The sequence below is a fragment of the Aspergillus japonicus genome (assembly GCF_003184785.1).
Source record: "Aspergillus japonicus CBS 114.51 unplaced genomic scaffold BO86scaffold_3, whole genome shotgun sequence".
Lineage (NCBI taxonomy): Eukaryota > Fungi > Ascomycota > Eurotiomycetes > Eurotiales > Aspergillaceae > Aspergillus > Aspergillus japonicus.
This window is the reverse complement of record NW_020291640.1, coordinates 879,571-901,542: the sequence shown is the minus strand read 5'-3', so window position 1 is coordinate 901,542 and position 21,972 is coordinate 879,571. Positions and strand designations below refer to the sequence as shown.

Below are 21,972 nucleotides of genomic sequence, written 5' to 3'. Positions count from 1 at the left end.
GAGCTAAGCTTTTCAATAGTCAAAATGGCATCCTTCGCACTAGCTTGCCTTGTGATCATTGTCAAGGGGAGGGTTTAAAACGATGGGTGGCTGGCTTACTCCACTTTCGCCGACCTTCAAACAAGTTGTCACCCACCTGTTTGCCCACGATGGTTCCCACGCGGGAAGATATCGCCAAGTTCCTCACGATCGTGCCACATGCCAACGAAGGACACGCTTTGTTGTACTTACAGGCAAGCTTTTTCCTTTCTCGATCACTTGCCTTGTTTATTTCAGCATATTTATCTATCTTAGGGAGCGACGACCCTCGAAGAGGCCATCACCCACTTCTACGATGGTTCTCTCACACACGCCAACGGTGCCGCACCGGGCGACACTTCGAATTCCGTGCGCCAGGATCAAAATACCCAGCCCGATCATGCTGATCCTCTGCCTTCCTATCAATCGGCCGTCGCGATGGGAGGCAACGAATCCAGAACCACGCATACCAATTCGATTATTGAGGCGGCGAAGCTCCGCGCGCGCGATGAGGTGTGCAGAGCCTCGTTCCCGGCCCCCTTTTTTATTGTTCTCACCTAACTCAGAAGTCTCTCTGTATCCATAGCAAGAGATGCAAAGCCGATTGCAACAAATTCAGTGGGACCATCAGATCTTCAACGATGAGATTGAGCCGGAGCATGAGGCAAAGCACATGCTGACCTGCGCCTGCGACATCCACCAGTACAAAATCCGCAAGCAGAACCGCGTGGCAGTGCTGAAAATGTGGTCCGAAGCCGTGATGTATCCCGGTGAGGATCCAGCCCACCGCAATCTTTGTTTTTACTATGTGGGGCCATTGTCGAGACGGGCAGATCACTGACATACCAGAGGGGAAAGGCGAGAAGTACTATCACGACTGCTACTACTCCCAGCAGATATGGAACAACAATCCCTACGCCAGAATCATTACTCCGTATGGTCCCGTAGGTCGCATACGCCAAAAGCCGGAAGCCCGATACCACGCCCGGTGGCTGGTCGAGACTATCCGTCTAAATTCCAGCCTCAATGCCACTGCGCAGAGAATTGCGAATCAATACGAGCCGACAGAGAATATTTGGGAGGTGGAGGATGAGCCGGTGGCCGCTAACGACGGCGAGGGCTCGGACACGGCGCACCATCGATCCGACTCACTCAAGCCGTCTATCTTGACCCAGATGCGCAGGTCATTGTCCCTCCGGTCGTCTGAGGAGCGCGAGGCTGCCAGGCAAGCGAAGCGGAAAGCAGACTATCGCGAGCTGCGCGACGCAATCCTGGCGGAAGAGGCGGGGCGGTGGGCCGACCCCGAATCCCGCCGCATCGTCACCGAATACCAGGACCGCCTAGGGTTGACGCAGCACATTGCGAGCCTCCGTGTGCACCGCCCGATGCAATACCTCCATCTCCTGCGCGCCGGCTACTTCGAGCCGATCCCAGTCGCGTGGGCAAGGCAGAACTCCAACCCGCTCAAATTCCGGATCGAGGCGGCCGAAGGCTGGCGTGGCATCACGCCCACCTGGCGCGGGTACGAGAATACGGCCGAGGAGCGGTTGTACTGGGTCTTGAATCATCGGATCGAGTTCACTAACGGCACTGAACCGAGACAGTGGCTCAAACCGGACGTGATCTCTGCGCTCGAGATGGCGCGAACGCGCATGGCAACTGCTGTAGACCTGCCGCCCGTCTACGAGGCGCTAGACGATATCTGTCAGACGCAAAATCCCTCAGCCGTGGGCTACTCGCGCCAGGTGATGCCATCCCCGTTGCGGGCGGTAGATGCGCCTGAGTTGCCTACGGACAATACAATGATCCTTCTGGATGTGTCGGGGTCGATGGACTTTGACCCCGTGCGACCGTCCTATGAGAAATATATGGTCACCCGCTATGAGCGAACAATGCAGCCCAGAAACAAAGGTATTAAACCCCCAAAGCCTTCAATGTCTGCAGGAAAATAAAGTTGTTTCTCCGATCCTGATCCGCTCTCTACTCAGATGTCGCCAAAGCAGTCATCCGCCGCTTCACGGACGCGCTCGCCACCCATGACCAGAACCGCGAGGGCTACCAGCTGGTGACCTTCGCCAACAAAGCCGCCTCCATGGGCTACATCAACCACCGGAACTTCGCCTCCGTGTGGAGCCAGATCACCGTGGGGGGCGGCACGCGTGTCATGGCTGGCTGGCAGCAGGTCAAGGACCTCCATTTCCAACGACATGCAGCCTTTGCGACCTACCACGAGGTATACGGATGGCAAGCGGGGCCCCAGATGCCGATCCTCCGGCTCCTGCTCCTGCTCGACGGCGAGGCGACGGACATGGATGAGTTCGAGCTGGAGCTGCTCAGCCTGTCGTGGGTCCACGTGACGATCTTCCTGATTGGGGCCGACGGGTGTCCGCACCACCATCGCCATGCCAACGAGCTCCAGCGGATCAGCGAGGTCAATCCACATGTCGCGTTCGTCGACGCGCAGGGTAACACCCCGGAGCGGTATGTGACGCATGAGCTGTTGAAGCGGCACCTTGGGTACGAGGTGACCCTGTCGGAGTTTGAGGAGTGGGAGCGGCATGCTCCGCCCGCGTATGAGACTCCTGCTTAGGAAGGGCTGGGTGCATATGTCATATGTAATGGAGTATCTTCTTCTGGTTTCTTGACGACATACTTCCAGAATTCTGATCATAACGGTGGACAGGAGCGAGGCGAGAACGGTGCTTAAGCGTCGGACGCGGATTGGGGTGAATTGGAGCTTGGTGGTGAGTGTGAGTAAGCATTGGTTTTCGGTACAGAGGAAGTGCCAGCGGCAGAACTCGAAGCGTCTATTGTATAAGCAGCTTTTTCCTGTCTTAACTTCTTCAACTTATATTTTTCCTAGGTCAAGATTATGGCTGTAGTTGACTAAACCACTCGTCGATAAGTTGTAAAGAATTCGGCCTTCTTCTCGGGATTCCCTTCTACCAGGCGTCTCACCTTGTGGTAATGTCATAGCTTCAGATATCCACGAGCAAAGCATGTATACTACTGAGGTAGCCTCCTGACTTGCGTACTAAGGTAACCCAGGGTAAAGCCCTAACTCCTCACGATTCCCAGCACGAGGTGTGGGGGCGCTGTCACCGACGCGCAGAGCTCTTCACTCGATGTCCTGGTTTGTACCGGCTGCAGGATGCTGCGCTCAGTAACCTGTATGGGAACTCTCTGTTATCATGCCTCACTAGATGATCACAAGAATATTGCCAGCCCTTTAGTAACAATACATGTTGATGTTCCTGTTTCAACTGTCTGGCATGATGTGACAAAAGCAGAGTGTAAATAGCCAGTGGCGTACTTACCTATGAACCGTTTTGACTTGTCATGATAATAAGTTCAGCAAGAAAGAGGATCATAATCAAAATTGCCAAACCAACTTGTATACATAAGCACTGCAAGTGGAGTGAGCGTTGTTTACCTGGTTTTGGGTTACTCATCGAATGACGTCATCAGAAATCAACCCCACCGAGAAAAATCCTGCCGAAATTTTACCGGCTCACATCAATGTCCGACTCGACCAACCCATACCTCCCTAGCATAGAAACTACCGAACCTTGCCCAGTGGGGTCGAACTTCGGGGACCCTGCCGGTAATCATGCCCCCAATATCAGAGCATTATAGTACTCGCCAAGGGTCTCGCGTGATCAAAACGCGCATGAGAAGGGGTACCCGCAGCTGCATCGCCTGTCAGTATGCACTGCCTATGGCTCCTGAATCACAGCTTATGCAACCAACCAGGCAGGAAACGAAAGGTTCGGTGCGTCTTCCAGTCCGACAAGCCTGATTGTTGTATACATTGCTTGAGGCGCAATTCTGTGTGTATTCCGCAAGCCCTGGCACCGGGCCAGAGTCAACCCACGACAGATGGATACCATGAGCACGAATCCCCACTTGTGATGGCTTATCGTTCCCTGCAGAGACGGTTGGAAGCGCTGTTGCCCGCACCGATTATCCCCTTGGCAAGAAGACAGCAGGCACAAGCTATAGCCACCTCTACTGCACCTGAGGGGGGTAGATTCCTTAGGGACGCGGAATGTGCTCCGATTATGAAACTCATCGAAAATGAAATGGTGGGTGAATGTCAACGGACGAAGGCCTGCTGTGCAATCTCTTACCAAGAGATAGGGTGATGACTTTCTCATAACCGACGATCCAGGGGATGAACACCACCCGTCTCACAAAGAGCGCACCAATGCTAGCCCCGAGATCTCCTCCAAACATACCGAGGCCTTGCGGGGTCTGTATGCTGCATTGCCGACTATTCTCAACCTCCAAGATATCTTAGTCAAGCAAGGCCAATGGTGGGAATCCTGGCGTGATGCGTTCGGTCTCTCGTGGGGTGAGGAAACAGACAAGACTCTCGAAGATTTCGCCATTCGTGCTCTTCGGTCTGAGGATCCCTGCCTACTGGGCAGCCTCCTCGTGTGCTTGGCCCTAGGAACTGGCGCCTTCGGGACATATCTGTCGGCCGTCGAACGATGGATTCTTTATGACGATGACCTTGCTGGTTGCGAGCATGGGCTCAAATGCCTGATTGGGTTAGGGCTCTGCCACTTCAGCGCAATGCAGCACCATCGTGCCTGGTCGATTTATCGACGAGCAAATACCCTCCTCCAGCTGCGGGGTATTCATCGGGCCCACAGAAAATCAAAAAGGCTTGATGGGATCTTCTGGCAACTCTTCCACGCCGACCGATGGCTCAGTCTGATGATCGGTCTTCCTTACTCTGTGCCAAACGATCTTTGTGATCTCTACATTCCTCCGTCGAACCCGGGATCCTTCATCACGTTTCACTATCGTCATCTTGCCATTTTGACCAGTCGAGTCATTGATTGTGTACAAGCCACTAGTCCACCTCCTCTATCCATGATTTCTGCAATCGACGAACAGATTGATGCTGTGGCCGCCCATCTCCCGCCGCACTACCTTGATCTAACTCAGATATCCATTCTGGAAGATAGGCGAGAGAAGTACGCTCGCATTTACAGACTCACGCAGGTTTATCAGCTTAAAGCGTACCTGCACCTGCCGCTCTTTCTTCAGCGCTTAGATTTACCTAAGCGCCGGTATGGGCGGGAAATATGTGCGAGCAGCTGCCGCTGCTACTTGGAGGCATTCCTCTTGCTCTGTGACGATGACCCTCAGAGAGCAGGCACAGATAACAGCATCAAACTCACCGGATTCTCGGCGTTCATTGCGGCATTGACACTACTCCTAGCTCTTCTGGACGACACTCGGGGCACCACCAGCCCACTGAGTGTTTCATCGGAAACCAGACAATCCGATGAAACTCTGATCAAGAGAACGATGAAGGCGCTAGAGGTCTGCGCAGCAGGCAGTATGGATTCTTTATGCGGTCGTTGCCTCACAGCCTTGAACGCCTTGGTTACAGTCTGTCACGAGGCAGCAGGCGATACAGTTCACAGGGTCGATATGCCGTATTTCGGGGTCCTGTCCATCATGCCCAGGTCCCGTGGCCCCGGCCATGCCTCCCAGGACTCCTCGCTTCAGGACAACCCATTTTTCGGCTTCCCGGATCCGCTAGATGACATCTTCTGGAGCTACGAGGGTCCATTCGCGAACTACGATCTTCCAGTTCCGAACCAGTTTTCAACGCTTCTGGGCGGTGTCTGAATATTGTATACCTTAACCTTCTATAGACTATCTTTCTGAAAATATCACAAGAGTGGTCTTGCGATCCAGCTGCGGGAACTCGACGAGTTCATAAATACCCTTTCACTAGTTTCATTTCCTCTGTGCCTCAAAGCTGCCTAAATCGGGCACACTTTCCACGAACTGTGTTTTTCGCCGCGTCGTAGATGAAGATGGCTTCACACACACATACACACACACACATCTAGACTAGTTCTGAGGGTTTATAGCAAGCCCAAGTCCCTTGCATCGATGACAAGCGACTTCTCCAGCTCGTCTTCGAAGCTCGGCATGGTGGGCTGCCAGCCCAGGAGCTTCCTGCCGCGCAAGGCGATTCCACGCGAGTCCACCCCGACCATGACCTTCAACCAAGGCAGGATATTCTCGCTCTCCTCGGGGGTCACGGCCTCGACGGTGGGCGAGGCGACGAGTCCCTTGGCGTAGAGGATGCGAGCCGCGAGCGCGAGCATCTCCCGGTTGATGTAGAAGCCGTTTTCAACCAGGTAGTACCCTTGATGGTTCCAGGTCGCGTTGCCGCCGCCACTGGCGGCCGCCTCGCCCAGGCGGAGGTACAGCTGGCTGAGGTCTTGCACGTGGATGTTGTGCCAGATGTTGTCTCCCTTGCCAACTGTGACGACCCGGCGGTGGCGGAGGAAGGCCTCGAAGAGCGGGGCCGACTTCGTCTTGACCGGGCCGCGCCCTTGCCCGTAGATCACCGCCGGCGCGACGATCGCCGTCCGCACGCGGGCCGGATCCGCCGCCAGGACGACCTTGTCGACGCGGCGGTGCGGCGCCTCGTCGGGCAGCGAGGTCAGTTCGTCGACGTGCTCCCAGTCGTCGTACTGCTTGTCGAACAGCTCGCCGTACCTGCCCGTCGCGAGGGTCTCGGTGGCCAGGGTAAACGCTCCGGACGTGTGGATGTAATAGCCGGGCCCACCGTCGGCCGCCGATCGACGCCGGCGGCTGAGGCCTCGTACGATGGCCTGCGCCGAAGGAACGTGCTCATCGCTCCCCGCCGAGTGAAAGACAATGTCCGCGTCCGAGGCTTCCGTCTCGAGCAGGTCCGCATCATCGGTCGTGCCACGGACCAGCCTCACCTGCGGGTAGGCTTGCTGGACTTGCGCGCCCTTTTCCGGCGACCGCACCAGACAGCTCAACTCCCAGTCGGGATGTGCGTGGGCAATACAGTAGAGTATGTCGCCCCCTACAAAGCCTGTAACGCCGGTGCTGTGGTATCAAGCACGTCAATTTCGATTCGTATCCAGGCTTCTAGGGTTGTCAGGGACTTACATGAACACTTTCGGGGTCATTTTAAGAAAATGGCAACTTTAAGGTCTTCCTTGAAGATAGCTACCAGTAGTACCTTGTTTAAAAGTCAATTGATAGCCTCCCTCATGGTGCCAATTGACTGTCGTCCGAAGAAGCAAATGAGTCTTGGTCCGAAGTTGGGGCAAAAACACGTCCCATCCGAGCCCCACCAATGAATTTCTTTGTTTCGTCCGAGGCTAACTCTATCCCAAAAAGGGACGTCCGAGCCTTCGCCTGCAATTCGCCTATAAAAGTACGACCAAAAGTACGACCGTAGCAGGTACCTACCTACAGCCCTGAGGTAAATAGTACCCACCTAGTAAATACACACTCTGATTGAAGAGCACGGTTGAATTTGTTCTCTCTCCCTCGATTCCCTCCTTAACCACTTCGTCCACGGCCGGGGGCTAGAATCTCTCAATTTCCACTCGCATTTGCTTGTAGCATAATCTGCAGGGATGGCTGAGAATCACCGCCGCGAGGATGTTCAGATCATTGAACGACGGCCTCTCCACTGCGCCGACCACACGTCAGCGGCCAGCCTCGAGTCAGACTGGCCATTAGGCCCCATGGACCACCTTGTCTTCCCTTCCGTTCCCATCGAAGTGGTATTCGTCTATGAAAACCCACATGCGAATTCGGCCTTGCCGTCGTCTCCCCTCGACGAGCTTCTTCCAATCCCCAAGCTGGAGCAAGCGCTTTCTCGGCTCCTGGACTACTATCCGCACCTGACCGGTCGTCTGCACTTCCACCCCGATAGCAGAGCAGCCGGCATCTCTCGCCTCGGCACTGGTGCCGAGCTGTTTGTGGCGGACTGTGCCCTGCGGCTCGAGGATCTCGCCTCCCCGGGTCGAGGCCATGGCCGGATTCTGATGCCGAGCTTGCCGGACTGTGGGAATGCTCTGACACCCCCCTTTGACCCTACCCTTGAGGGCGTCTGCCGTGATCCTATCTTCGCCGTGCAGCGTACGCGGTTTGCTTGCGGCGGCGTCGCGCTCGGAGTCCGCCTGCACCACATCGTCTGCGATGCCTCCGGGTTTTTCCAACTGGTCCGACACCTCGCCGAGATCTACCGCAAGCTGGTGAGTGCGCAAGGACCGGTCCTCCTCTCCTCTCCGCCCGAGATCCGTTCGTTCCTGCGGGATCCCGCGCTCCTGTCCGGTGCGGAGCGGCAGGCCGCGAGCGCGTTCCGACCGTCCATATTCTACTTGGACGAGAGCAACGGTGCTAACGGGGCCGGGGATCCAGGTCCGAAGGCCGAAGCGTTCAAGGCCGGTCCCATCGGTCCGATGCCGACGGGACGCGTCACTGGCCGGGTGTTGCGCTTCACGGGCCCTCAACTGCAGGCGCTGAAGGAGCGGGCGACGGATCCTAGGGGCACCACCGGCTGGGTCTCGACCTTTGAGGCCCTGTCCGCATATCTCTACCAGCGGGTCTATCGGGCGCGAGTGCAGCTGATGCACGACCGCGGTGGGGTTCCGGCCTCCAAGATCCCTGCCTGCCTGTCTCGCGGCTTCTGGGGCTCCATCGACCTCCGAGGCCCCACGCGTCTCAACCGCCTGCCAGAGCACTACTTCCCCAATGCGGTGGCGCCGCTCATCCTCTCCGACCCGTCGCATGAATTGCTCCTGGACGGCCCGCTGTGGCAGGTCGCGGCCGCCCTCCATGCCGTGGTGCGGTCGTTCGACCCACGCCGGATGGAGGAGGAGCTCAAATGGATTGCCGTGCAGCCCGACAAGAGCCGAATCAAGGTCCGATTCACCTTCGATGGGGGCAACTTCACCGTCAGCCAATGGAGTAAGCACAGCATGTACTGTGGGATGAATTTCGAGGCTGATGAGGGCGGCAATTCGCTCGCGCCCGTGCTGGTCTCCCCCCCGTTGACCGAAATCTCTCGCGTGGATGGTCTGGCAGTCATCCTGTCGACGGAGGAACAGCTGCACCCACCAACTCAGCATGAGGGGTCCCGGCAGCGTTCCCCGCCCTCGTTGGATGTCAATCTGACTCTCATGGAGCACCTGTGGCCAATTCTTGCTGCGGATGAGCAATTCCGGCAGTATTGTTGCTGAGACCCCACACAGAAGGAATAATAGTAGAGAGTCCCAGTGGTTCTAGTCACAGACTTTGTGATATCACATTTTATTTACTTTGCAGAGATACTGAGCCCGCCTCATAGCAGTTCCTGGGCTCATCGAGCTTCGCAATGCACGTACCGAAGCGGCTGCGGCAGACATATAGAATTCAAGGCAATCAAAGGCAATTCAGAGCGGTTCCAGATCGATCAATGTAGTGAAACTTCCTACAGGTGTTAGCTATGTAGGCGCTTGTTCGAGAGCGAGGGCCTGTTCTGTACGAAATGTTGAAACCAGGTAGCCGTAGACCTTGGCCAGAGCTGAGCTCCGTGGCAGAATTGGCTTGCTCTCGTTATTACCGCTCGTTCGGTCTTGGAGACAGCAGGAACTTTCAGTGGCTGGCCTATGTCTAATCGAAACAAAGTTGAGACAAGGTACCAAGAGTAGGCAGGCGGCGTGGAGACAAAACGAACACAGTCGCCATCAGCAATCCAAGAGGGGCCTGTCTATAGACACAAAACACGAAGCATATTGAAGAATGACCTACTGATTAGATTATTGGCAAAGATCACTCTAGCTGATAGAAAAGGCGGGGTATCACAAGATTTCGTGTTATCTTAAAAGCTAAAGCTCATGCCATGATTGACTACAAATGAAAAGGATTCTAGCAACAGATATAGTTGACATTTAGATTGTATAGAAATTTGAAACTGCTATAGGATAAGAAAGGTTGTTCTGAGAACCAAAGGTATAGATAGCTACAGTTAGAACGCAAAGTTGCTCCTGTTCATGCTGGTAGCATGAATCGACTTGGCGTAGCACCCCCGAAGAGTGTCGGGCGCGTACAGCAAAGACGCATATGCACTTTAGAGTTTGTGGAAGCTGAAACCTTAGCACTTTTGTTGCATCTCGGCACACTTAGAGACAATATTATCTTTTCTTCGGGTTCGCAACCCACTCAATAATCCTAAATCCAGGATACTTCCAATTCACGCCAAATGATTTTCACTCTGCTGTGTACAATACACACTCCGTGGCCGATCAGAAAACAATCCGTCTCTTCATTCATGATCGACATCAGTACTCAAAGCGATTTCCTTCATCTCTTCCAAGTTTTGCTTTACACTCTCCAACTTCTCCACCATGCGCGGGAAGTAATCAGTCAATCAGTCCACAGCGGCAGGCGAAGGAGATGCTCCTTACCCTGCCCCTGGCCCTGTAGTTGAATCACATCAAGGATTCGCTGCATCGCCTTTGATGGATCTCCGCTCTGCTTGCCCGCAAAAGTCTCCCATCTGCCCATGGCAGCTACCAGAGGGGTGTCCTTGTAGCCCTCATTTAGCCCAGCAGCGGGGGTCCTATGTGATCCGATGAAGTAGGATACGGATATTGAATGGGTCGAGCTCGGTAGACAGGGCTTAGACAGGGCTGAATTTTGAAAGGAGGTCAGCAGGACATCCCGACTTTTGGCAGCAAGACCGAGCTGGCCACTTACGTACCTTCGACAGCGAACTTGGTCATGGCATATGCCGCAGAGGATGGCCCGGCGGCAAAACCCGCAATGCTACTCATGTTGACGATGGTGCCCTGACGTTGCGCCCGCATGAGGGGAAGCACGGCTTTGATAACCCTGACCACGCCGTACACATTCGTCTGGAACTGCACGTCGAGTTCATCTTCGCTGCAATGGTTTAGCCCCAGGAACATGCCACCGACTTGCGGTTTGTGCCCTCGTACCTAATATCCTCGATGCTACCCACGAGACCGTACCCAGCATTGTTGATCACTACGTCAATTCTGCCGCCATGGTCTTCGATCGCTTGTGCAACCTGCGAAGTTGTCTGCTTGCTAGTGACGTCCAAGGGGAGCCATGTGAGGATGCGATCTGGGGATAATCCTTGGCAGCCTTGGTCGGGTTGCGGGCCGTGGCAATAACTCGATGACCAGCTTTCAGCGCGGCTTCAGCGAGGAGCGCTCCAAAGCCGGATGACGCTCCAGTAATCAACCAAAGTTGAGGTGCCATTGCGCGCTTGGTTCTGTTATCATGGTAACGTGACTGAGTTATCTTGTCCAGAATGAAACAGAATATGGATGGAAGCAGAAAATATGTTTGCCGGTGCCTCCTCAGCTGTGCATGGTTTGAAATTTATATCTGCCTGGCGACATCCGAGCGATCAATTCTCGGTGTGTAGTCGATCCCATGTCATCGTATCCGAGATAGCCGGTCAGCGAGTCGGCAGTTTCCTCGTTTAGTTGCGGGCCTCCGATATTGACCGCAGAAAACAAGGTCAACCACATAACCGGGAGTATGCCCAATGCATGCTAAGGGTCATCTTTCTGTCTAGCTAGATCTGCCTGTCGTGACTTGCTAATGGTACTTGAGCTTCAGCGCTGCCACCTCATATTGTGATTGCTTGCAATCCTGGCGAACAATTTTATGCAAGAAGCATTATTCTCTGTCACATCAGGTTATAGCAGATGCAAGGTAATCGTCATACTACCTACCCATTGGGTATGATTGGCTGACAGGATATACTACGGTTTACTGATTCCTGTGGAGTAGGCTGAGTATAAAGTAGGTATATTCAAATTTGGCTGCTCCACAAGGTGCGGTTGGGTCACTGGTTAAGAGTGGGGGCTTTAATTATAATCACAAAATAAACAGGCTGACGGCAGCAGCTTTCGGAAGTTTCATACCAATGATATATCATGAAATATCCTTTCTTGCTGAGGAAATGTATATCACTTGGATAGCATTCCTCAGATTCCGTATGTTATCCCATTCCCACCTCTCTCGACCACACGTTAAACTAGATTAAACCACTTAGCCGAGCTTTAGCCGTACTGACTAACCACTTCCGGTATAAGCTTTTTGAAGTCCACGGTACCGTAAGTACCACAGATTCATCTTTGCAAACAACATCTACGCAGGACCGATACGCCCGTTATCTCCGGTGGTGCTCCTATACGAACCAAGGCAGATAGGCGGGGAACGGTCTTTGCCTTCTGTGTAGTCTTCGCCCCGAACTTCTGATAACCCGGTCACTGCTGAGAAGCCTGAGACTATCGCCAAAAGTGGTTAGAGTTCCTGCAGGTGTATGACAGAGTGGATCGCCTTAAGACGATTCAGGAATGGTAAGGTCCCACTTCACATGGAATGGGATCGCAGGCGAAGACTATTGTAAAGCCTTAAGCTCTGCGCTTGCACCACCGTGGCCCATGTTCCCGCCCACTTCCATATGCTTCCTCCCTCCTGTTCTACCCCATTAACACCATAATTAGAGTGTTCCTTGTCATCCGACTGCATATACACCCGGATCCCGGAACGACAATCTGCAATCTCAACTGGTAGTGGGATGTCCCACCTGGATAATAGCAATGAGCTGCGTATCTCGCGAGAGGATGACTCGTCTGGGACATCGTCAGCCAATAAGCGAATCCGCGTACAGAGAATCACCGCACGAATCCAAGAGTGGCCAGAGGAAGATTGGTCGGGTGTTGCAGACCTCACATTGCGCAGGAGGTTGCAAAACCGGCTGAATCAGAGAGCTCGACGTAAGTCCCTCGTGTGTGCACAACGCCCCATATGACCCCCACTTTTGATGAGAATAAGGCACTGCAGAAGGCTTGTAGCTAATCAAAGGACAACTTGTGCAGGCCTCAAGAAAGCGGAAGGCTCTCAATGTGCGTCGGCTCGTCGGAACGACGGCAGTGCCAGCCCTTCCTCTGCTGCGGTGCAGGATTGCGCCCCAGTGACGCCAGCATTGACCTCTTACCCTGGACAAACTGTACGTACGCAGCCAGAAGATAAGAGGAGTACAGCGCTAGCTGCTCTGAGAGAGGTCGAGAGCATCCACAGTCTCGACCTCGACATCAGCCGACCAGAGAGCGTGCTGGAGCGCATCGAAGCGGTGGCGCGCGAGCAGCACCCATCGGGAGACCCGCGCTCCGATATGTTGCTCCACCTGATCCAGTTCAATTTCACCAGAGGCCAGCTGCAGACTATGCAGATTCTTGGTCTGACCTCAGAGCACATGGACGATGATGCCATCTCCTTCTTCAACTTACCGGGACCATGGCCACACGAGATGGAGCATGCGCTTCCCGCCAGTCTCCAACCTACTCTCGTGCAGCGCACTGTCGTCCATCATCCGTGGCTCGACCTGCTTCCCCACCCCGCGATGCGCGACAATCTGATTCTGGCCGGAGAGGCATACGACGAAAGCAGGCTTTGTCTGGATATGAAGGGGCTTGGCAGCGTGCACGGGCAATATTCGGGGATCATCATCTGGAGCGACCCGTGGGATCCCAGCGGGTGGGAGGTCACCGAGCCGTTCTCTCGCTCCTGGGAGTGGGTGCTCCGGGGCTGCTGGGAGATCTTTCACTCGACCAACGCGTGGCGAGCACGTCGCAATGAGGAAGCGCTATTCCCTGTCACACAAGGTTAGAGATCCTATCTGCCTTTACACTGCTCTAGCCCGGCGAACTGGATGACTTCAAGACGGATTGCTGTACACAGACATCCAGCAGCCTCTGAGTAGCGTAACAGGAACAGCTCGGCATACGTTCTAATGATCTCGTACATTCTGCTTTTCGACTCAGTTGCCGGTGAAATAAGGCTGGAGTATCTTAAATGAGCCCCAGGGCATAATGGTGGGAGGTGGTCTATGGGACTCGGGATGTTCTTCCGTTATCGTCCCGTCCACAAAGTTCTCACCTTCATCTGGCGCCCCATTGTTATAACAGGTCCAAAACACCGTGTAGCACAGTGCAGGCTATTCGCGCAAAGCTATCGTCAAAGTCGCTGCCATAGAGTGAACGATCCTTCGGCCTAAGGTCTCCTGGTTCTCTTTCTAAACTTCACTTTCACCGTGTAGAACCATGCTTACCACTAAGCTTACTCAATTGTTGAGTTCCGCTTGTGCAGATGTGCTGCGGCATGCAAGTCGGCTCAAGGAGATCAATACATGTATACACCACAGTAGCTGAGAGCTTGATGACGCCTCTGAGGGAGGTGGAAGATGCTTGCATTCTGACTACGTCAGGCTATCTGCGAGAACTAGCTAAGGCCGCCGAGGTGGCCGGTGAGCCAGCAGCCTAAGAGCTCGTCAATGTAAGCATAGATCTCCATGATATCTGATCTCAAACATTGCGCAAACTTCCTGGCTCGGTTCCAGGACACAATCTCAGTCAGGCCAGCCTCATCCAAAATATCCCGCCGTCAGCCAGATGTGCTTGAGCCTTAATGACCGCACAACGATCCAAACAGTTCGTTGAAACGCTCTCCACTTGGCTTGGAGTTATCCACAAGCCGTCTCATCTCGCTGAGCTCCTCCTGCGTCAGTTCCACGTTGCGTGACGCCCAATTCTCCTCCAACCGCGAGGGCTTGGTTGTTCCCGGAATGGTGATGAGCCCCTGCGCAGCCACCCACGCCAGCGCGATCTGCGCGACCGAGCAGCCCTTCCGACTTGCCAGTTTCTTGATCTCGTCGACAATCGCTTTGTTTTTGTAGAAGTTTTCGCCTTGGAACTTGGGGACTAAGGTTTTTTGTTCGGTGAGGTCAGCTTCCCTTGCGCGCCAGGGAAAGAAGGGGGGAGAAGTCCGTGGACTGGTAGACAGTGTGGGTGAACGTACCGGTGCGTCGGAAATCATCCGCGGCAAAGTCATCAGGAGACTTTTAGTCGAAGTCGTCCACGAGCCAGCCGTGCCCCAGCGGGCTGAAGGCGACAAAGGCGATCCCCAGCTCCTTGGCCGTGTCGATCAGGCCACTCGTCTCGTGCAATGTCTCAAACGCAGAGTACTCGGCTTGGACCGCGTCGATCTTGGCGACTGGTGAGGATATTAGTGCTGGGCATCAAGGGATCAAGCTGACTGCGGGTAGACGAACTGGCGTGGGCCTTGCGCAAGGTTGCAGCAGAGCATTCCGACAGGCCGATGTACTTGGTCTTGCCACTCCGGCGGAGTTCATCGAGGGCGCCGATGGACTCCTCGAGAGGGGTGTCTTTCCACAGCAAAGGCTCGGTCAGCATAGATTTCAACAGCACGGCTCCACGGTCGACTGGTTTTCTGGGACATACGGGGATCGATCCGGTGAAGATAGTAGAGATCTAGTGTAAAACCAAGCCTCTCAATGGTGCCCTCAATGTATTCCTTGATGTGGGCAGCCGAGTTGGTGACTTTACACTCGAGTCCGAAGACTTCGAAGCCACATTTCGAGGCAACTACACCAGACTATGATGTGAGCTTAGGGTGCTTCGAGAAAAAAAAGAAAAGAGAGAGTGAGGGAGAGAGAGGGCTTGATTTGACCCACCAAAGAGCTTATCGCGAACATTGTGCTTCTTGATGAAGTCCCCCAGCAGCTTCTCGTTCTCGCCGGCCTTGTAGGCAACCTGTCTCGTGCAAGACCATTAGGAAAGACAGGTCCTGGGCGTTTTTTTTTTTTTTTTAAACCTGAACTTACCGCAGTATCCCAGAAGGTGCATCCGAGCTCGATAGCTTTCAGAAGAACGGCCTCAGACTGGGTGGCATCGAGATCTGTTCCCATGCCGTGATTGAGTCCCATCGCGCCGAATCCGGGAACTGGGACCTGCTGGTCGCCGAAAGCGAGAGTCTTGGTCATTTTGGGAACAGGAGAGTATTTTGGTTTAAGACCTGGCAAGTTTCGCAGCTTCGAGACTGTGTATTTGAACATGAGAGCCGACACTCATGGGGAGCGCCATCTGCCGGTATTTAAGCAACCCTGGCCGAGCGCCCTAATATTCTATCCAAGTCATAGCAAGGCTAGTTCCTCTACCTCGTATGCATCCATGGAAGCGCCCTGAACCCTGAAGAAAAAGGTTATTTCTCTTTTGAGTTAGACATCATGCAGGTGTATGACACGGCCAATGAACATGAAGTGCAGGTCGGGTCCTGCGGGGCGTTGGCTGCGGGTCTGAGACTGAGACATGGTGGCGACGATCGTAGTTAAACCCGAAATCCATGCTAATCTCCGATTCTAAGTCAGACATTACATTCCAACCCACCCTATGGTCAATTTTATGGTCAATTTGTGAGTGTACAAGGCACCAACAAGGTGGTAGGGCCCTTCTTCACGGCATCTTTGTGCATTCTTTAATTGCTATTCGTATTCCAGCAATATTTTATTGATACCACGTGAACAGCTCACAGTATTCTTATTTGTTTTACTTGTTTCACCCTAATCTTTACTGTATATATCGACTCTCCGCCAAGTACGTGCTTCTTTTATGTTGCTGCGACATACAATGTGTTTTGCATTTCTCGGTAAAGGCTAGAAAGTTCCAGGGTTGTACATATATTTCTCCTCCTTCTTGGCCTCAGGGAATTAGAGCTTAGCTCAAGTATAGGTCATCGACCTCCAAACACAGCATAAGGACCTCATACCACCAATCACCAGATATCAATTTCATTCTCTAGAAACACTTCCAAGCCGTACTCTCCAACCAGAATCACCTAGATTCTATAATAGTGGACGGAGAGAAAAAAAAAAAAAAAGGCAAATCCCAGTCTCAGGGGTGAGGAGCCCGGGGGGTGGGGGGGGGCTCAAGCACACACGATAAACCCATCCGTACCGGACAGGCTCGATTCCACCGTCTCATGTATCATCACACCGCAGTAGATCAATTCCTCGTTGCTCCCTTCCATGTACACGACTCGCATCGGGGTCTCCCAGTTGGTCCCCATGGCTTTCTTCTTCTCGTCCTTGGACCACGCCTTCCGCGAGGCTCCGGTCCAGTAGACCGGGTACTCCAGCAGCTTGCTGTCACTGTTCTTCGGCTGGTCGTCACACTCCTGGATGCCCCAGGTTAGGGCGTTGAAGTTCTGGTACTGGTGCGGGTAGCCGCTCTTGGTGGTCGTACCGAAGCCCCCGGATTTGGCTTGGGCCTCGGCGGTGGAGGTGGCTATCTTGAAGCTTTTGACCGTACTCTTGTTGGTCTTGGGAGTACAGGTGATTGTCCCCTTCCAAAATCTCACGTCAGGCATTATTTTCTGTGGGGCGGGGCGAGGCATTTGGGAGGGGTGTGTGAAGTTGAACAGGTAAGGAGAGGAACCAGGGAATTAGACAATTTCATCAAAACTCACGGCACGTGCTTCCAAGACGTTGAGAACATCAGTGCTTTCCTCGTATTCTCTAGCATCGATTCGCCATTTGTTGTTCCTCTTGATTCCCGCAAAGCCATTTTCACCGGACTCTGTGGCGTGAGCCGACAAGACCGGGGCGGCAAGAAGTGAAAGCGCGAGTATGATTTTGATTTGCATGATGGGCAAAGGAATGAATATGTATATGAATAGATGTGTGTAGTAAGGAATTGAATGATGAAGTTTTGCTGGTCTGTCTGATGGTGCAGGGAAGAAGATCGTTCAGAGGAAGAATGTTTCTGGCTATATAGGTCGTCGTCCCCGTGGCAGGGAGCTACTGACCAACATTGGATTGAAGGTATACTGAACTCCTCAATGCTTGCCTGCTGGGATGCAACTAGCAAGTGAGACATGATGTCTCTGATACCTACATCAGCACTACTGACACAAGCAGCTCAGTTCGCCAATAGAAACACATACTGCTTGTTATGCGTTCCGGAATTATTTCAACGTCTATATCAGACAGGCTAGACTCTGATTGTACAATGCTCCTGTGTTTCTATTGGCGAGTTCGTCTGTATAAACCACTGATGTGATTTCTGATGCTTGTATTGGGGCAGAGTGATCAGAGACTGACAGGGGCAAACTGGGGCCAAAGGCCCCAAGCTTGGGGGCGTTATCCCACGCAAAGCTCGAATAACTTTCCTTAACAAATGTAGACAACCGCAGTGTCATTTGATCTGACTCATCTCCAAGATAATGTTGGATAGAGTCGCGCTTCTTATAGGCCTGTGCACGCCGGGGCCTGTTCCGTGGGCTCGGCCGCGGGCAAATCCGACCGCGAAGGATAGCCCTAACGGCAACCAAGCCGTATTCACTAATTTAGTGCTTACCATGTCTAAGCCACGCCACAACCAGAAAATAACCCTCATCACCCCACATCCAGCTGCTCTTCGTTTCGGCTCCAAGTCCGATTTTTCCCTCTTTCATACTTCCCAATAAACCCAAAGCGACAACCTCACCCGCACAATGTCTTCTCCAGAAAGCACCGAGAACCCCGGATTCGATACTGTCCTTGACTTCCACATATTCGAGCCCCACGATGATGAAGAAGACCTCTTTTATAAGAACAAACTGGTCGCACTTGTTGAAGGTGAAATTACCCCTCAACAGGCTGCAACAGAAATAGATACCTTCATCACACACGACTCGGAGCGGTTATACAAACTGCACCGGGCGTATCATTTTGTTCCCGATACCTTGCCCGACGAGATCCGTCGCCGATTACCATTACCTCACGGCAAAGATGAGAGAGAACTGGGAATCTACTGCCCGAACCCCGGAGGACATATCGAAATGTTCATGCACTGGGTTTTCCGACTCGGCTCGGCCTTCCCGCCCGGCCATGTCGGCCAAGACCGGCTGATCGCCTTTCTGAAGGCGCTACGTGATCTACCAAGACATAAGATTGTTACTGTGGCGTCACCCTCAGACAACAAAGTTGTTGAGGAGAACATGTATACGACTCTGGAAGTATGGCCGATGGGGGGCCATTGGTTACTCTTGCAGATGGTGGCTCATTACGAAGAACAGGGTATTCCTCTTCTCCCCCGGATTATGTTCCTATTTTTCTTGCCGGCTAAAGTTTGGAGTGAGAAGACCCTTGACTAACCTCTGTCTTTCAGCTTACTTATACCGCCTTTATGCGGCTAAGCGACTGCCCCCTACGGAGATAGATCTCCGGCTGCGGAACTTCCAGTCTGCCATCGCGCGCATGACGGCATTGGATCTAATCGATTGTGGGTGGCTCTCTTCGTTAGAGGGCATCCTGCCTTCGCATCCCTGGTACCCTGATCTCAATGATCCCGAGGGTCAAGGGCTTGGCGAGGATCAAGGGTTCCGATGGCTTGCTGGTTGGATTATCGCAGGTGCGCAGTGGCTGCTTCGTGCTGAAGTGGGGCGTTATGTCTATCAGCAGTGTCTGAAGAGGGAGAAGATAGTCGAACGGTCGGAGATGTGGAGTATGGAGCGGTGGCGGCAGTGGAAGGATCAATTTGCTTTCGCTGCAAATGAGGCCAGGGTTGGCGTACATGCTCAAGAGCTGGCTCGGTTGGCTCTTCAGAAGATGACTGATTACGAGGGTGGAGGAGATGCTATTGCGGGGGGTGATTTGTGAGGTATCTCGATGTGTGCAGTGAAGATCGGCAAAGCACACTAGCTTGTCAACCCACACCTCTCAGGCATCGAGTTCTTGCATATCCTTCATTTTATCTGTAACTGTACGTTGTCTTTCAAGCCTTTCTTGGAATTTAGAATGATATCTTCTTTATACTCTTACATACTGCGTCAAAATTGCCTCTAGCTTTAGTTACGTAGGTAGGTTGAATAGGTATAATAGCTCTAAGACCACACGATGATCACGAGATATAACTCTTAGACACCTGTCTCAGGAACCTTCTTTGTCTTAAGTGGTAACAGTACTCAGCCCTTCCGCGACGTATTTCTCACACCACGCAACAATACGACGCCACCGACATCCTCCTGGTAATTTTTTCAAACTCGAATGGCCTTATCCCTCCCATACAAAACTCATACTACTCTCTTGATGCCACTCCACAAATAATGTAATGATCTCACAAGAAATCATTGCCGCATCTTCCGCCCCAACAAACTAACCGGAAGCCAGTGGAACTCCCCTCTCTCTTCTTCTCCGTCTCTGGGTTGTTTTCGCATGACATCCTCATGCAACGCCGCCAGACCGGCCAACCACTCCTTCTGACTCGGCACCGAAGGCGCCACTGCCCGCAGCTTATCCAACACAGCACTACTATTCTCCAACGCCAACATGAAGGTATCCGTGGCGAGGGGAATGAGCTGTGGGGTCGCCCAGGGAGTCTGCTGCCGGCACTCGACCACCTCCAATCTCTCGTCTTTGTCGTCTAAGGCAGTGGTTTGGATGTGGTGGGCGAGGTTGTCGAGCCATCTGTGAGAATCCCATATCAGTCTTGATGAATGAAATCTCTTGAGGATAGGTTTTCTTTAATCAAATGCGAGACACAACCGAAGTAAATGCTGAAAAGCAATTAAAAGAAATCAAATGGAAGGAGAATCTCACCGGAAATCATGCCCGGTCACCACCGTCTGCCGATTCATCAATTCCCGGAATTGCTGAGCCGGAAGACCACGCTGCACGATACTGCCGAATCGAGCGTCTTCCCATTGGAGATAGCCACCTGGTCCTGTTTGCCCTTTCGTGTTAGTTCTTATGTGAATGTTTATTCAGGTATGAGTTTTGAATTTTGAATTTTGAGTTTTGAGTTTAGTTTTTTTTTTTTTTTTTTTTTTTTTTTTTTTTCTCATCCAAAGTAATGTGAACATACTTAGCAATCTCGCAGCATGCCGAATCAGCGTACTCGGATCGTTGTCCCGGATAATGAAGGCCCACATGCGCAGATGCACCACGTCGAACTGGCCGATTAGGGCTGGAGGGATTGTCGGGCTGAGCGAGTCGAGCAGCTCGAAGCGCACATTTGCGGGCCAATACTCCTTCGCCGGGAAGTGCGTGTCGGCGATGTCGTAAGCGACGATGCGGGCGTCTGTGGGAATGTTCGGGGCAAGTTCAAGGGCCCAGATTCTGGATTTTGCTCAGTTTTTGAGGTTGAGCGTTGGGGAAGATGGAAGGTTTCCTTACCCCGTTCCGGCTCCAATGTCGGCAATCGCCATTCCATCTTTGCGGGGAATCTCCGGGTGCAGGAGATATTTTGTGTGCAGCTGCCACAGGAGGTGTTGCGCGTCGAGGCTGAAAAGCTTGTGGTAATTAGCAAAAGAATCTGGAGAAAAGAAAAATATGATGAATTGGGGTGCAGGCCGACCGAACCGCTTCGGATCGATTGCGTCGCAAGAAATAGGTGGTTGGGGAAGGGGTCGTCATAGTTATATTGGTTAGTTGATGCTCTGTTGGATTGTGGCAGTCTGGGAAAAGAAAGACCATGAGATGAAGGACTTTCATAAAGAAAGAACCACATTCAATACACTAACTATATACGGAGTAGACTCGATACATACACAGTAGTTCCAAACCTCGGGTAAACACTCCGTAACAAACGAATGCCGATCGACGCCCGACTAGTTGTCTAGCTAGTGCTTATCCTGACACCGCGCCCAAACCCCTTAGCACGATGGTGCCACGTCACCATTGTGGGACGCGGTCTTAGGCTGCACCACACAGTCTTGTTGGACATCAAACCCTGCTTGCATGGGCACCCCGTCCCCGTAGTGTTCATCCTCCTCCGTAAACAACCGCCACCGTCCCTTGCCGGTGGATTCCGGCCGACCGCCGGGCCACTTGCTCGCCTGGAGACTGGGCAAAGCGCTCGGCATTCCCATCTGGATTGGGAGATACGTGAACAAGGGTCGCAGGGAGGACAGGCACGCTTGTGATTGTGCGCAACACCCTCCGAGCTTATCTTGAGAGCGAGGGGAAGCAAGGTATGTAGTCAGTGTCCTTACGGGCAACCGTGCCAACGTTCAGCTCAACACACGATCAGATCAGGCACGGTTCGAAGCTCCAGGTAATTTCCTCCGAGCTCAGATCGGCCCTTGGCAGGCACACAAGCCGGATTATGGAGATGGCGGTAACACTAGCGATGCAGTCAGCGTTTAGCGCCTCCTTCCCCTTTCCAACAAACCCCTCCTCGGAATCAATAACCACTAAGAATAACAACATACAGCCCCCATCTGTCAATCTCGAATGACTTGGCAGGGCCATCAGGTCAGGTGTTAGCAAACCGTCGATCCCCTTCATCTCGG

The 21,972-nt window shown here is 53.1% G+C and overlaps 10 protein-coding genes across 10 annotated transcripts; 5 read left to right on the top strand and 5 right to left on the bottom strand.

Moving 5' to 3' along the window:
• The first annotated feature begins 60 nt into the window (after nucleotides 1–60).
• BO86DRAFT_385443 (uncharacterized protein) lies at nucleotides 61–2,848 on the top strand. The gene is made up of 5 exons (XM_025671105.1): nucleotides 61–233; nucleotides 295–531; nucleotides 605–788; nucleotides 877–1,929; nucleotides 2,007–2,848. The coding sequence occupies exons 1-5, from the start codon at nucleotides 150–152 to the stop codon at nucleotides 2,606–2,608; spliced, it is 2,160 nt and encodes a 719-aa protein (XP_025532511.1). The 5' UTR covers nucleotides 61–149; the 3' UTR covers nucleotides 2,609–2,848.
• A 702-nt stretch (nucleotides 2,849–3,550) lies between these two features.
• On the top strand, nucleotides 3,551–5,673 carry BO86DRAFT_406286 (fungal specific transcription factor domain-containing protein). Its single transcript, XM_025674163.1, has 2 exons — nucleotides 3,551–4,103; nucleotides 4,159–5,673. The coding sequence occupies exons 1-2, from the start codon at nucleotides 3,726–3,728 to the stop codon at nucleotides 5,665–5,667; spliced, it is 1,887 nt and encodes a 628-aa protein (XP_025532510.1). The 5' UTR covers nucleotides 3,551–3,725; the 3' UTR covers nucleotides 5,668–5,673.
• Nucleotides 5,674–5,909: 236 nt separating this feature from the next.
• Nucleotides 5,910–7,001, bottom strand: BO86DRAFT_432009 (NAD(P)-binding protein; the record flags this gene model as incomplete). Its single annotated transcript, XM_025675780.1, has 2 exons — nucleotides 6,976–7,001; nucleotides 5,910–6,912 (listed from the first exon to the last, which is right to left on the bottom strand). Exons 1-2 carry the CDS (start codon nucleotides 6,993–6,995, stop codon nucleotides 5,910–5,912), a joined length of 1,023 nt encoding a protein of 340 aa, XP_025532509.1. The 5' UTR covers nucleotides 6,996–7,001.
• A 450-nt stretch (nucleotides 7,002–7,451) lies between these two features.
• BO86DRAFT_432008 (uncharacterized protein) lies at nucleotides 7,452–9,062 on the top strand (the record flags this gene model as incomplete). The annotated part of the gene is made up of 1 exon (XM_025675779.1): nucleotides 7,452–9,062. The coding sequence occupies one exon, from the start codon at nucleotides 7,452–7,454 to the stop codon at nucleotides 9,060–9,062; it is 1,611 nt and encodes a 536-aa protein (XP_025532508.1).
• Nucleotides 9,063–10,227: 1,165 nt separating this feature from the next.
• On the bottom strand, nucleotides 10,228–11,088 carry BO86DRAFT_415356 (NAD(P)-binding protein; the record flags this gene model as incomplete). The annotated part of the gene is made up of 4 exons (XM_025674900.1): nucleotides 10,228–10,423; nucleotides 10,561–10,746; nucleotides 10,803–10,862; nucleotides 10,922–11,088. 4 exons carry the CDS (start codon nucleotides 11,086–11,088, stop codon nucleotides 10,228–10,230), a joined length of 609 nt encoding a protein of 202 aa, XP_025532507.1.
• Nucleotides 11,089–12,421: 1,333 nt separating this feature from the next.
• Nucleotides 12,422–13,513, top strand: BO86DRAFT_445097 (DUF3425 domain-containing protein; the record flags this gene model as incomplete). Its single annotated transcript, XM_025676420.1, has 2 exons — nucleotides 12,422–12,620; nucleotides 12,870–13,513. 2 exons carry the CDS (start codon nucleotides 12,422–12,424, stop codon nucleotides 13,511–13,513), a joined length of 843 nt encoding a protein of 280 aa, XP_025532506.1.
• Nucleotides 13,514–14,307: 794 nt separating this feature from the next.
• On the bottom strand, nucleotides 14,308–15,685 carry BO86DRAFT_406284 (aldo/keto reductase; the record flags this gene model as incomplete). The annotated part of the gene is made up of 7 exons (XM_025674162.1): nucleotides 14,308–14,603; nucleotides 14,701–14,740; nucleotides 14,795–14,895; nucleotides 14,954–15,067; nucleotides 15,144–15,287; nucleotides 15,377–15,455; nucleotides 15,527–15,685. 7 exons carry the CDS (start codon nucleotides 15,683–15,685, stop codon nucleotides 14,308–14,310), a joined length of 933 nt encoding a protein of 310 aa, XP_025532505.1.
• Nucleotides 15,686–16,626: 941 nt separating this feature from the next.
• On the bottom strand, nucleotides 16,627–17,343 carry BO86DRAFT_395233 (uncharacterized protein; the record flags this gene model as incomplete). Its single annotated transcript, XM_025673289.1, has 2 exons — nucleotides 16,627–17,043; nucleotides 17,167–17,343. The coding sequence occupies 2 exons, from the start codon at nucleotides 17,341–17,343 to the stop codon at nucleotides 16,627–16,629; spliced, it is 594 nt and encodes a 197-aa protein (XP_025532504.1).
• A 795-nt stretch (nucleotides 17,344–18,138) lies between these two features.
• On the top strand, nucleotides 18,139–19,499 carry BO86DRAFT_406282 (uncharacterized protein). Its single transcript, XM_025674161.1, has 2 exons — nucleotides 18,139–18,757; nucleotides 18,849–19,499. Exons 1-2 carry the CDS (start codon nucleotides 18,193–18,195, stop codon nucleotides 19,337–19,339), a joined length of 1,056 nt encoding a protein of 351 aa, XP_025532503.1. The 5' UTR covers nucleotides 18,139–18,192; the 3' UTR covers nucleotides 19,340–19,499.
• Nucleotides 19,500–19,731: 232 nt separating this feature from the next.
• Nucleotides 19,732–21,111, bottom strand: BO86DRAFT_385440 (class I SAM-dependent methyltransferase). Its single transcript, XM_025671104.1, has 5 exons — nucleotides 21,036–21,111; nucleotides 20,855–20,962; nucleotides 20,544–20,797; nucleotides 20,279–20,402; nucleotides 19,732–20,146 (listed from the first exon to the last, which is right to left on the bottom strand). The coding sequence occupies exons 1-5, from the start codon at nucleotides 21,092–21,094 to the stop codon at nucleotides 19,807–19,809; spliced, it is 885 nt and encodes a 294-aa protein (XP_025532502.1). The 5' UTR covers nucleotides 21,095–21,111; the 3' UTR covers nucleotides 19,732–19,806.
• Nucleotides 21,112–21,972: the final 861 nt, after the last annotated feature.